Source organism: Panthera uncia, assembly GCF_023721935.1.
Source record: "Panthera uncia isolate 11264 chromosome C1 unlocalized genomic scaffold, Puncia_PCG_1.0 HiC_scaffold_3, whole genome shotgun sequence".
In the NCBI taxonomy this organism is placed as follows: domain Eukaryota; kingdom Metazoa; phylum Chordata; class Mammalia; order Carnivora; family Felidae; genus Panthera; species Panthera uncia.
Genome location: NW_026057584.1, coordinates 7,468,926 through 7,481,440, shown reverse-complemented (window position 1 = coordinate 7,481,440; position 12,515 = coordinate 7,468,926). Strand labels below are relative to the sequence as shown.

The 12,515-nt window shown below is 49.3% G+C and overlaps 1 protein-coding gene across 2 annotated transcripts in view; it reads left to right on the top strand.

Annotated features, from left to right (window-relative positions):
• Window positions 1–12,515, top strand: part of EFHD1 (EF-hand domain family member D1) — a 42,321-nt gene that overhangs the window by 20,399 nt on the left and 9,407 nt on the right. For both annotated transcript variants that reach the window (XM_049614677.1, XM_049614678.1), the window contains 2 exons: window positions 2,683–2,830; window positions 11,275–11,409. In XM_049614677.1, the coding sequence (XP_049470634.1) occupies window positions 2,683–2,830; window positions 11,275–11,409 (283 nt within the window). The remainder of the gene's footprint in view (window positions 1–2,682; window positions 2,831–11,274; window positions 11,410–12,515) is intronic.

The window sequence follows — 12,515 nt, the reverse complement described above, 5'->3', positions numbered from 1 at the left end:
TGTTTCCCTCTGGTAGGTTTCAGATGACCATATGGAAGGCTCTGGAAAGTTCCACCCTAAAGAAGCCTGTTTATTTTGACTAGGACTCCCTGTAACAGAGACTGTCCCTCCAGCCTGTTTGTAAGAGCTCTTCTTACCCCAGGTCTTATTCTGGTTGGCTGTTTTTGCCAGGAAGTTCTTCCCTGTGTTGGCTACAGGCCAGCTCTGTCATGTCCCCGCACAGAGCTTGCTGCTCTTTGGGAATGCTCCTGGGAAGTTTAAATGCGTAATCTGAAGGCGGCGCCCTGCTCCCAGGGCCAGATGCTGCCAGTTCCTCCTTCCACGCCCATTCTGACATGGTCCATCGACCTTCGTGGGGGCCCCCCACAGACCAGGCCCACATCCCCCAACGTGTGGGGTCGGCCTGGAGAGGAGAAGGGCATCACGGGCTGGAGGGACTGTGGCTCCGCTCTTTCAGGATTTGGGGCTGTGGGAGCCCAGAGCTGCCGCCATAGGAAATATCTAGCAGCGGGAGGTGGTGACTGCTGAGGAGCAGAGGGCAGACAATGGGGCTGTTGGCCATCAGAGATGGAAGGGGGCAGCTCCCTGAGCTTGAGGGGACAGAAAGGCCACTGAGGACAGCGGGGTGGTGGCGGGGGGGTGTGTTCTGGGCGGGAGGAATGGCATGAGTCGGCTGCTGTGGCTGGAACAGATGCGTCCTGGGCCTCATCTCCAGCCTTACCACGTGGGCCTCAAAAATACCACCAGCCCTCAGGGCTAGATGTCTCGTTGCCCACAGGCTGCATTCCTGGGTGGGTGGTGGTGTGGGTGCCAACAATGGCGGGCTTTTGTCGTCGGGAGGGTGGGGAGGGGGACAGTGCAGGAGCCTGCTTTGTGGTAGGATGCACGTAAAATCTGCCCCCCTTAACCATGTGAGCGCACAGCTCAGTGCAAACACCCCCTTTGTGTTACCATCACCACCACCATCTGTCTCCGCACCTTTTCCTCGTCCCAACTGAAACGCTAACCCACGAAACTCACTCCCCAGGCCCTGGCAACCACCGTTCTGTCTCCGTGACTTGACTATTCTAGGTCCCTCATGCAAGAGCAGCTGTATAGTGTTTGTCCTTTTGTGTCTGGCTTATTTCAGCCCTGCCGTAATGTTGTCAAGGTTGGTCCTGTGTTGTCGCACGTGTCGGAATTTCATTCCTTTTTGCTGTGAATCATAAACACACCGTATTCCGTCGTATGGGTCTACTTCATCTTGTATCCATTCATTGTCACTGGACACCTGGGTGGTTTCCACCTTTTGGCTGTCGTGAACGGATTTGCTTTTTATTTATTATCAATATTGTTTTTATTTTCGAGAGATGGTGCACGCGAGCGAGGGAGGGGAACCAGAGGGAGAGAGAGAATTTTTTTTAATTTTTAATTTCTTAAATTAAAAAAAAATTTAATGTTCATTTATTTTTGAGAGAGAGAGTGAGAGCGAGAGCGAGAGCGAGAGCGAGAGCGAGAGAGAGAGTGGGGGAGGGGCAGAGAGAGCCGGAGACACAGAATCCGAAGCAGGCTCCAGGCTCTGAGCTGTCAGCACAGAGCCCGACACAGGGCTCAAACTCATGAGCCGTGAGATCATGACCTGAGCCAAATCAAGAGTTGGACACTCAACCGAGTGAGCCGCTCAGGCGCCCCCGGATTTGTTTTTTTAAAGCAAGATGTTCATTCGTACCTGAGCAACAAGGGACCTCTCAGGAGCAGAAAATGGGATGGACTTGAAGGGAGGAGAGCCGGGGCGGGGGGGGGGGGGGGGTCCGTGGGAAAACCCTGTCACAGCCCAGGTGTGTCAAGAAGTGGGGGGTAGAGCTGTTGGGAGAAAGCAGAGGACAGAAGGCTGAAGAAGGCTCCTGTGGGATACCCTGGCGCTGAGGAGTAGAGGGCGGGGCCGGCATGCCCCCACCTTGATGAGGCAGGGTTGGTTCCCAGCCAGGGGACCGGGGCGGGGGACAAAGGGGGCTGGAAGGACAGCCGGCAGAAATGCTGGCTCTGTGATAAAGCTCGGCCAACAGGTCAAAGCCAGGTCCCCTCTCCGCAGTCACTGGCATGGACGTGACCTTTCGGACCTGGACGCTAGATGAGCACGCCAGAGGGCAAAGCTTAAAACCAGAGAGTCGGGGCCAGCCTGCTACACAGGTGCATGCAAGGGTGGGAACCAGCTCCCACAGGCAGGAGACCAGAAGGATGAGCGGAGGGGTTTCTGGAAGTTCGGGAGGCAGAGACCCAAGAGGAGGCTCCTGGAATTGCCAGCGGCTCCGGGAGAATGTAGGGGATGCTCACGGCTCGCTCCTGCACTCCTTCGTTGTCCGGCATTTGTAGACCAAAACTGGGGGAGGTGAAGGTAAACAGGCATGTTCTTCATCGTCAAGAAACTTAGGGCTTAGATAAGGAGATAAAAGACACGAAAACATCCATGAAGTTCAAGATCCCCTTTGAATCGTATTGTGCAGATCCAGAAGGTGTTTCTAGAAGGGGGTCCCCACTGATACGGTGACCCAGGTGGGCACTGCAAAGCAGCAGGTAACTAACGGAATTGTTTTTCAGTAAATGAGGCCAAAAGAATGAAGTGTTTGGGAGAGTGACAAGTGTCTTATTGTCCTGGCTGGCCATGGCTGTCCCTCGTCAGCATCCTTCCTTTGATCCCCGCAGGTATGACGCTGGACGGGACGGCTTCATTGACCTGATGGAGCTGAAGCTGATGATGGAGAAACTGGGGGCCCCCCAGACCCACCTGGGCCTGAAGAGTATGATCAAGGAGGTGGACGAGGACTTTGACGGCCAGCTCAGCTTCCGTGAGGTACCTGCTGATATGTGTCCTGCTGACCCTGAGTCCCTGCGGGGAGTGGCCCCCTGAGAGGAGACTCACATTTACCGTCCCCTGGAGCACAAGTGGCTTCGGCCCCTCCAGAGCACTGCTTGGATAGTCAACCTAGAGCTCTTTTACAAATATCTTTAAGAAGCTAATAACCTCAGTGCTGGCATGGGCAAATGCTCAGTAAGCAGACTGAAAGTCACTGTGGGCGGGACAGCCTTATTTGGGTGAAATGGTAAGTGCTGAGAAATCGGGAGGGTTGTTTACCAAGATACTCATAGTGGATATTTGTGGGTGCAAAGTTCTGGTACTTTTATAAAAATTTTATACTTTTTTTATACATTAAAACTTAAAAATTGTTATACTAAGTATTTAAAAATAGTAAAAAAAAAAAAACCAAAAAAACAATGGGGGCACCTGGGTGGCTCGGTCGGTTAAGCGTCTGACTCTGGATTTTGGCTCAGGTCATGATCTCACGGATCGTGAGTTCGAGGCCCACTTCGGGCTCTGTGCTGAGCACAGAGCCTGCTTGGGAGTTTCTCTCTCTCTCTCTCTCTCTCTCTCTGCCCCTTTCCTGCTTATGCATGTGCATTCTCTCTCTCTCTCTCTCTCTCTCTCTCTCTCTTTCTCCCTCCCTCCCTCTCTTCCTCTCTCCCTTTCTCTCTCAAAATAAACACAACAAACTTAAAAAAAATTAAAAATAGTAAAAAACAATTAAAGGATCTTACTCTGGGGTCATGGATCTCCCCTCCTCCCCATAACAATCCAAGTATGGGCTTTTTTGGCCTTTGAATCCCTAAAATTGCAGACAAAATTTTGTGTGTACAGATGTCATTCTGGAAGACGCAAATAGATTCAAAGTCTGATCTCTAAACGTGTGAGAACTTTGGTGATTTAAGGCCATTTCTGTCTGGAGGGAAGTCTCAAGGCCAGTGTGTTTCTTACAAGGCAAGGATGTGGCCCCACAGGGAAGGGTTTTGTGTCTTACATGCTTGAGTTTTATTGTAAGGGCTTTAGACGTGTCAGCGCGCCCTGGTGTTAGAACAGCTTTGGGAACAACATCCGGGCTAGAAGCTCAGCATTAGCCCAGCTGCTGCGGTCTTGTTCTCTGTCAGCTGGGCCCTCGGGGGCTGGGAATAGAGAGCCCTGTACTTGCTTCCTGGTGCATAACCTTGGTTATTCCAGAAACAGTGGTGTTCTGGCGTCCTGGTTTCTGATGGCGAGAGCTTTGGCCAAGTACCTGTCTTCTCTCCAGACTAGATAGGGCCCTGGGACACTTTTCCTGAGGTCCCTGTGGCTGAACTGGCAGCAATGAGTTCCCTCCCCAGCCACGATGAAACTGGCCTTGCCTCTCTCACTGACCACAAAGTCAACTCCAGATCCCCCCTTCTCTTCCTCTCCCGAGCTGGCAGATGCAGAGAGAGAAGATCACGGAAAACCTGTGTTGGGCATAACCCTCAGGACAATCTAGGCCAGGCTTCTCAGTTCGGAGCTGAGGAGCTAGAGGGTCAGAACAGCCAGCACTTGCCTGAACTCATGCTCCAGCTCAAGGCTGGACCTGGGTGGCAGCCTCTGTGCCCACAGCCTCCCACTGTCACCCGCCACGCTCACCTTCACAGGTGTCCCTCTGGCTCCCTCGCCTCTCATTCGGTTCCTTGGTATCATTTGTGCTAAGCATTGGCTCTTTCAACCCGGGAGGCAACACTGGGGAAAGAGCTTCCGTGGCAAAGTTGTGACCTGTGGGGAACAGAGATCGAGAGTGTTGAGAGGTCTGTGCAGGTCACCAACCAGGCCAAGATGCAGTCCCTCTCCGCTGTCTCACCCAGGAGCCACTCCCACATGCTCCTCCCGGAATCCAAGACCCCTGGTTAGCTTTGGGTTACCTATAGGTTTGGCTATTTCCTACAGATGGTAGACCTCAGAGGTCTGGAAATCTCCAAAGTGTTCCTTTGGTTTTCACCCCCCCCTTACAAAGCTTCAGTGACATTCATGTCTGTCCTTTGTCGGTTCAGAGTCCCATTGTGGTCCCGTCTCTCGCAGCTGTGCCCAGATGCACAGGATTTGGAAGCGGTTGCCATTAATGCCCCACGGCCCGACCTCCTGCTTTTGTTTTGTCATTCTGCTGGTTTCCTCTGGTGTTGGGAGCCACCGGGGTGTTGACGCTCTGCTTAGGTGACAAAAAGAGGCTGACAGACCTGGGTCTCCGCACAGAGCTGTGTAACTTGAGCAAGTTATTTGACTTCTCAGAGCCTCAGTTTTTCTGTCTTTCAATAGGGGTGTTAATAGCTTTCCCTCAGGACTGTTGTGAGAAGGAAGCTCTCTTCCCACACCGGTGTCAGTTAGAACTCTTGATCGCAGGCAACAGAGAACACCAGCTAATTGAAACAAGAACAGGACAAACAACTGTTGGTTCACGTGCCTGGGAGAGGAAGTAGAAGCACCAGGCACAGTAATGCAGCGTCTTTCTCTTGTCATAGCTTTTTTATTTTTGTTTTTTAAGATTTTATTTTTTTAATGCTGTTTTATTTATGTTTTTAAAAAGTTTATGTACGTATGTTTGTTTGTTTGATTGTTTATTGGGGCGGGGGGGGGCAGAGGGAGAGGAAGTGAGAGAATCCTAAGCAGGCTCTGTGCTCAGTGCAGAGCCCGGTGTGGGGCTCAAACCTATGACCCCGGGATCATGACATGAGCCAAAATCAGGAGTTGGCTGCTCAGCCAGCTGAGCCACCCAGGCACCCCTAAAGATTTTATTTTTAAGTAATCTCTACACCCAACGTGGGGCTCTCTTGTCATATCTTGACCGGGGCTTTCTTCTATGTCCACTTCACCTTTTCCTCCCCCACTGTATGTGGTCCCTGACACCTGCCAAGGTGGCTGCCAGCAGCTGAGGGGTGTGTTGCTACAGTTTAGCCGGGATTAAACGAGTCTCAGAAGGCCTCTGATGGGCCCCACGAGGGACACTTGCCCACCTCCTGGACCAGTCAGTGCATTCAAGGTCCTGTGATGGGCTCGGTCCAAGTCATGTGCCACAGGGCCCCCTAGTTAACACTCCCAACTTCATCGTCCCATGGGGGCCAGGTTGCCAGGTGAACAACACTGCTCTCTTCTACAGTTCTTTCCTTGCACCCTGGCTTTTAGTAGGTGCTTCGCGTTGCCTTTCTTTCTCTTGGGATTAACCTAGCCAAAGCCAGTCACATCCACATAAAAGCTCTTCGGTACAGAAGGTATGTCTCTGTTAAGTACAATTTTGCTACTTTTACTTTTCCCCAGTGTACAAAGCAATTGATCTTTCTTTTAAACCATTTCTTTTCCAATCATGAAAATAGTGCATGCACATTCAGGGCATTTTAGGAAATGGCTTATGTGAAACTGTTCAAAGTGATGATGCAGCAGTGTTTTCATGACCAGAGAGGAAATGTAGACAACGTAACGAGCAGGGTTAGCGGTTCTATCCCTGTAGCTGTAGCGATCTGGAATTAGATCCTAGGCACTCCCTACCTCTTTCTCCTTTGGAAGTGGGCAGAGAAGCCTTAATAGCCTCTCTCTTTTTCCTGTACTCCTCTCTAGTTCCCCTTACATCTATCTCAAAGAAGAATTGCTCTAAGGCCACACGTGCGGTGGTTTTGTACAAAGGTCGGGTGATGGACTTACTGGATACCTGTCAGTACTGGGACCCGTGGGTCCCATTTTCTCCTCCTACTGTACCCCCTCCCTTGGGTGGGGCCCCAGCACCCCTGGCTGTGCTGGGTTGCCCATCGGCCTCATCATTGTTGATTGGACCATGGATGGGCCGCTGGTCAGGCTAGGTCCACTTGATTTCCTATCCTGAGAATTTTTTTTAAATGTTTATTTCTTTACTTATTTGTTTGTTTGAGAGAGAGAGAGGGAGCACATGCAGGGAAGGGAAGAGAGAGAGGGAGAGAGAGAATCTCAAGCAGGCTCCACGTTGTCAGCACTGAGCCTGATGCAGGACTCGAACTCACGAGCTGTGAAATCATGACCCGAGCTGAAACCGAGAGTTGGACACTCAACCGACAGAGCCACCCAGATGCCCCCCATCCTGGGAATTTGAAAATGGGGTGAAGTACTACCAACTGGTTCTGCAGGTGGCTATTCCTGCAAGAATAAGTCTAGGCGGGGTAGCCATTCCCACCACATGGACCAGACACGAAGCTAGAGGGGATGTTGCTTCCAACCCTGAGGGCATTGTCTCTCCCAGTCCCAGGCCTCTTCTGGGCTAGTGCGTTTTGCCCTTGGGACATCTTTTTTTCTTTTATTTCCTTTCATTTTCTTTCCTTTTCTTTTCTTGTCTTTTCTTTTCAGATTTTATTTTTAAGTAATCTCTGCACCCAACATGAGGCTTGAACTCACAACCCTGAGGTCAAGAGTTGCACCCTCCACCGACTGGGACATCCTTTTTATATGACAAATACCTCCTTTTTGTTTAAGCCAACATGTCTGTTTCTGTCACTTGCAATCTTAGAGTGCTAACTAATACAGGGAGGTGTTTACATCCCAAGAGACATGGAATTAAAAATTTCTTTTTTTTTAATTTAAAACAAATTTTTTTAAAAAAACATTTATTTTTGAGAGAGAGACAGAGTGTGAGCGGTGGAGGGGCAGAGAGAGAAGGAGACACAGAATGCGAAGCAGGCTCCAGGCTCTGAGCTGTCAGCACAGAGCCTGACGTGGGGCTCGAACCCATGAGCTGTGAGATCATGACCCGAGCTGAAGTTGGATGCTTAGCCAATTGAGCCACCCAGGTGCCCCTAAAAATTTCTTTAAATTTAATTTTTTTTTTTTATGTTTATTTATTTTTGAGACAGAGAGAGACAGAGCATGAACAGGGGAGGGGCAGAGAGAGAGGGAGACACAGAATCTGAAACGGGCTCCAGGCTCTGAGCTGTCATCACAGAGCCCGATGCGGGGCTCGAACTCACAGACCATGAGATCATGACCTGAGCCGAAGTCGGACACTTAACCGACTGAGCCACCCAGGCGCCCCAAATTTCTTTAAATTTAGGGGTGCCTGGCTGGCTCAGTAGGGCATGAGATTCTTGATCTCAGGGTCATGAGTTTAAGCCCCATGTTGGGGGTAGGATTTACTTAAAAAAATTTTTTTTCTTTTAAATTTCTTAAATTTGGGGCGCCTGGGTGGTTCAGTCGGTTAAGCATCCAACTCTTGGTTTCGGCTCAGGTCATGATCTCACGATTTGTGAGTTTGAGCCCCACGTCGGGCTCCGTGCTGACAGCTCGGAGCCTGGTACCTGCTTTGGATTCTGTGTCTCCCTCTCTCTCTCTGTCCCTCCCCTGCTCGCACTCTGTGTCTCTCAAAAATAAATAAACACTTAAAAAATAAAAAAATATGTATTTATAAAAAGAATTCTTTACATTTTCCAGAAGCATTTGATAGCTTGTGCCTGAAATCGCTTGTTTTCGGCTTTGTTAGTTCTCTCTGTTTCTTTGTTTTCTCCTTCTCCTCTCCCCCCTCCCCTCTTTGCTCATAGTCACAGCTAGGACACTTTCCAATTCTCCACAACATACCAGTCTTTGTGGACTATAAATAGGAAGACAAACAAGGCTGGGCAGTCAGAGAAATTGTCATTCAGGAGTTGGTGGTTATCATAAAATGGAAAGGGAATGCCTGGCATGCTTCACGGGAGGCTGAACATTTTCAGGTTGGGTCGGATTTTTTTTTTTTTTTTTTCCTTCAACTGGCTGGGGCAGAGACCCCAAAGTTATGACAGGGCTGCTCTTGGTCATCTGGGAGCCGGCAGAGTGAGAGTGAGCAAAGATCCCTGAGGAATACTTTAAGCCCTTCTGTAAACACCAGTAGATATGGGAAAAATGACTCTCGGAGATGAGGAGACCCCCACCACGGTCACTGGCATGGCTGCGAGGCCGGGGGGTGAGGCTCATCTTTCTTGAGCTGCCCTCGTGGTGTGGAGGGCTACCTGTTTTGTATTTGCCTTAAGGGGCCAGGGGTGGGGGAGGCGGGAGTGTTCTGTAACCGCTGTCCATATTTTAAGGGTGGGCAGGGTGCTGAGGGACAGGTGTTTCACTTCTGCCCTCTGCACATAGCTCACGTGTGCAAGTGCTGGTGTCTTTGCTGTCACCTTCTCTTCCGGGAGAGCCCGACCACGACCGCCCCCCCAAGCCCCCTTGCCCTCCATCCTACTCTTGGGAGCCTCACCTCCAATACGCTTGTTTTCCAAGACTTGGAGGCTGTATCCTGGCTCCCATAAGCCCGCAGGAAACTGAGTCTCTGCCGGCCTCTAGTGAGAGAGTTTGAAGCTGCAGGTGGATGAACGTGGCACTTCTGTGGAGCCAAGCTGACGGCAGGCAGCCTCCACAAAGCCACGGATCTTTGAGCTTCTTGCTTCCTCCCTTGCTTTGCGTTGGGCAAAGTCCACAGTGGAGTCAGGAGCCCTGAAACAGGAATCACAAAGGAAGGTTCATTAGCAAGGCATTTTGGGGCGGCGGCAACAGCCGAGACTCCCACTTAATGAAACACACTTTCCTCTAGGGATTAAGAGTCTTGGCAGGAAAAGATACCCTGGTTGGAATTTGGAAAGCCCGTTGATGTTGTTTGACCTCTCAGTCTACTTTAGGTAATGTTCTTTTCCCTTGGGGAAGCCATTCTTTAGAGGGGATGGTCATGAAAAATACCCTGAAAACTCAAAATTCCCTGTAGACAGATGTGTTTTACATAGCACCTAAAAACCTGGAGAAGCTCCTTTCTGTGCTGACTTGGAAAACTAAATTCTAGAAGTTTGGGCAGCGGTTGTTTGACGAACAAATTGGCCAGAATTCTTTAAAGAAGTAAAAGTCCTAAAATCGCTTTGGGGGAGAAAGTCTGGAAGAAGGGGGACCTGCCATTTCAGCTTGGCTTATTTATTCATTTAAAAATATATCCTGTGGAGGCCCTGGTACAAATTGGCTTTAAAGATTAATGCATTTAGGCCACATTTAGAACCTGCAGGAAAAGAATGGATTATTCAATAAATGACATGGAGATTCCTAACTAACCATTTGGAAGAAAATAGGGTTAATGATCAACCTCACAGGACAGATCAGAATAAATTTCAGAGATTAAATATTTACACGTTTAACAAAAAAGGAGTCATAAAAGCGATAGACGAAAATATAGGTGATTCTGTAACCTTGATAGCAAGAAAGGTTTCTCTACGCATAACACGGGTGCACTGGTGAGAGAGAAGAAAAAGACTGATAATGTATATACAATTTTTGAGGGGGCGCCTGGGTGGCTCAGTCGAGTAAGCGTCCGACTTTGGCTCAGGTCATGATCTCGCGGTTCATGAGTTCAAGCTCTGCGTTGGGCTCTGTGCTGACAGCTCAGAGCCTGGAACCTGCTTTAGAGTCTGTGTCTCCCTCTCTCTCTGCACCTTCCCTGCTCACACTCTGTCTCTCTGTGTCTTAAAAATAATATATACAATTTTTGAAAGTCAAAAATGATCATAAACACAATGAAAAGGTAAGTGACAGTGGAAGTATTTGAAATATACCAAGTTCTGTAAAGATCTTTTAGAAAACACTTGGGAGAGGTGCCTGGCTGGTTCAGTCAGTACAGCATGCAACTCGATCTCGGGGTCATGAGTTCGAGCCCCACGCTGGGTGTAGAGATTACTTAAAAAATAAAATCTTTAGGGGCACCAGGGTGGCTCAGTCGGTTAAGCGTCCGACTTCAGTTCAGGTCATGATCTCACTGTTCATGAGTTTGAGCCCTGCATCAGGCACTGTGCTGACGGCTCAGAGCCTGGAGCCTGCTTCAGATTCTGTGTCTCCCTCTCTGTCTGTCCCTCCCCTGCTCACGCTCCATCTCTCTCTCTCTCAAAAATAAACATTAAAAAAAAATAAGTTAAAAAAATCTTTAAAAGGAAAAAAAAGCAAGAGTAATCTAATGCAAAAAGGGGACACAAACAGAAAATACGGATGACTAAAAACACTGGCAATTATTTAGGTTTAAGAAATAGCGTATATAGGTCTATTGGACTTTTTTTTTTCTTTCATGGCCACAAACTAGGACATTGCCAGTGATTTTTGCTTTTATAGACAATGCTTCTTAAACTATTGTGCAAATGTTTCTGAGGGACAGATGCCCAGCCGTGGAATTAATGGTTGGAAGCATTTTATTTTTTTGGTAAATATTTCCAAACTGGCCTCCAAAAAATTTGAATCGGTTTGCATTCCCTTCCACTGGATGCAAAGGTACCCATTTCCCTACATTCCTGTGGAAAATGAGCATGTGTTGATTTCAGACAGTGTGATAGGGGAAAAAATAATTGGTCACACGCACACGTTTGCACCCTTTTCGTAGGCTTGGCGGGCATGACTTTCCCTTGGGCTGGAGGGGACCGCCGTAAGTCTCAGTGAGGTTGACCCGGACTCTACTCAACCCTTTCCTACAGTTCCTACTCATATTCCACAAGGCCGCAGCGGGAGAGCTACAGGAAGACAGCGGGCTGATGGCGCTGGCAAAGCTCTCTGAGATCGACGTGGCCCAGGAGGGCGTGAAAGGTGCCAAGGACTTCTTTGAAGCCAAGGTAGGTGACTCCTTCTTGTACAGGACCATTCTTTCTCCCTTCACTCTACCCGACATGGGCTTCCCCGCGGTGACTACGTCATCCACTCGCTCAGAACGATCAGAACAGCAATAGCTTAATAAGTCTGCCTGTCATGTGTGATTGAAGGGGAATGAACGTGTCTGCACAGGATCTGAAAATTAAAAGCAAAATGGAAAAACAATCACACGGTAAACGCGTTCCATCCTGGGTTCTGATTCAGATGGCTTGCTGGCACGGCATTCCCAGATCAGTGCTTGGCCAGACCTTCCTAAAGAGCTCCTCTCTACCCCAAGCCCCAGTTGAATTACTTGAGCAGATGCCTCCACGTTTGCAACTTAAACACCTGTGTGTAAATGAACACTGGGGTCAGAGGAGGAAGCCTCAGTGGCCTGTTCCGAAATGAACCGGTGTTTGCTCCGTTGACAGTGGTTGGGAGTTGGGAAGCAATCTCCAGTGCATGGCCCCAGAGCCTTTCCGGGTGCTTCCATTCATGCACACGTTCACAGAGTCATCAAACATGTATGGAGACCCTACCCCTGGCTGGGTGCTGTCGTTTCATCTCCACAGAGCACACCTGCAGAAAGAGAAAGCAGAGAGCCCTCCACATCCCCTGTCAACCAGAGCAGGGGAGTGCAGTGGGTAGGGCTGCCTGGGTTCAGATTCTGCCTCCTCCACTTACTTACCCTTGTGCCCCAGTTTTCTCATCTGTACAATGGAGGCAATACTAGTTTGCCATGAGGCTACATGAATTCACGTATGTAAAGTGTTTAGCAAGTACCTGGCACTCGATACATGATATGAGAGCTATTGGGACTCCCAGCCATTCCAGATAGAAGCCAGCCTTTTGGGGAGTGTTGGCTTATTCTAGGAGTTTGCCCAGAGACAACGTGTCCCCGGCAACACATCCCGACCACTCTGGCCCCTAAATAGGACTGATGCTGCTTAGAGACAGGTTCAGTCATCTTTCTGTCAATATATAAACTGTGAATCACGATGGACTCCTAACACCTGCAGTCCTCCCGTCATCGTCTGATAACTTCCGGGACAGGCCAACCACTCCAGAATTGGATGTGGTTTGGTCCTTC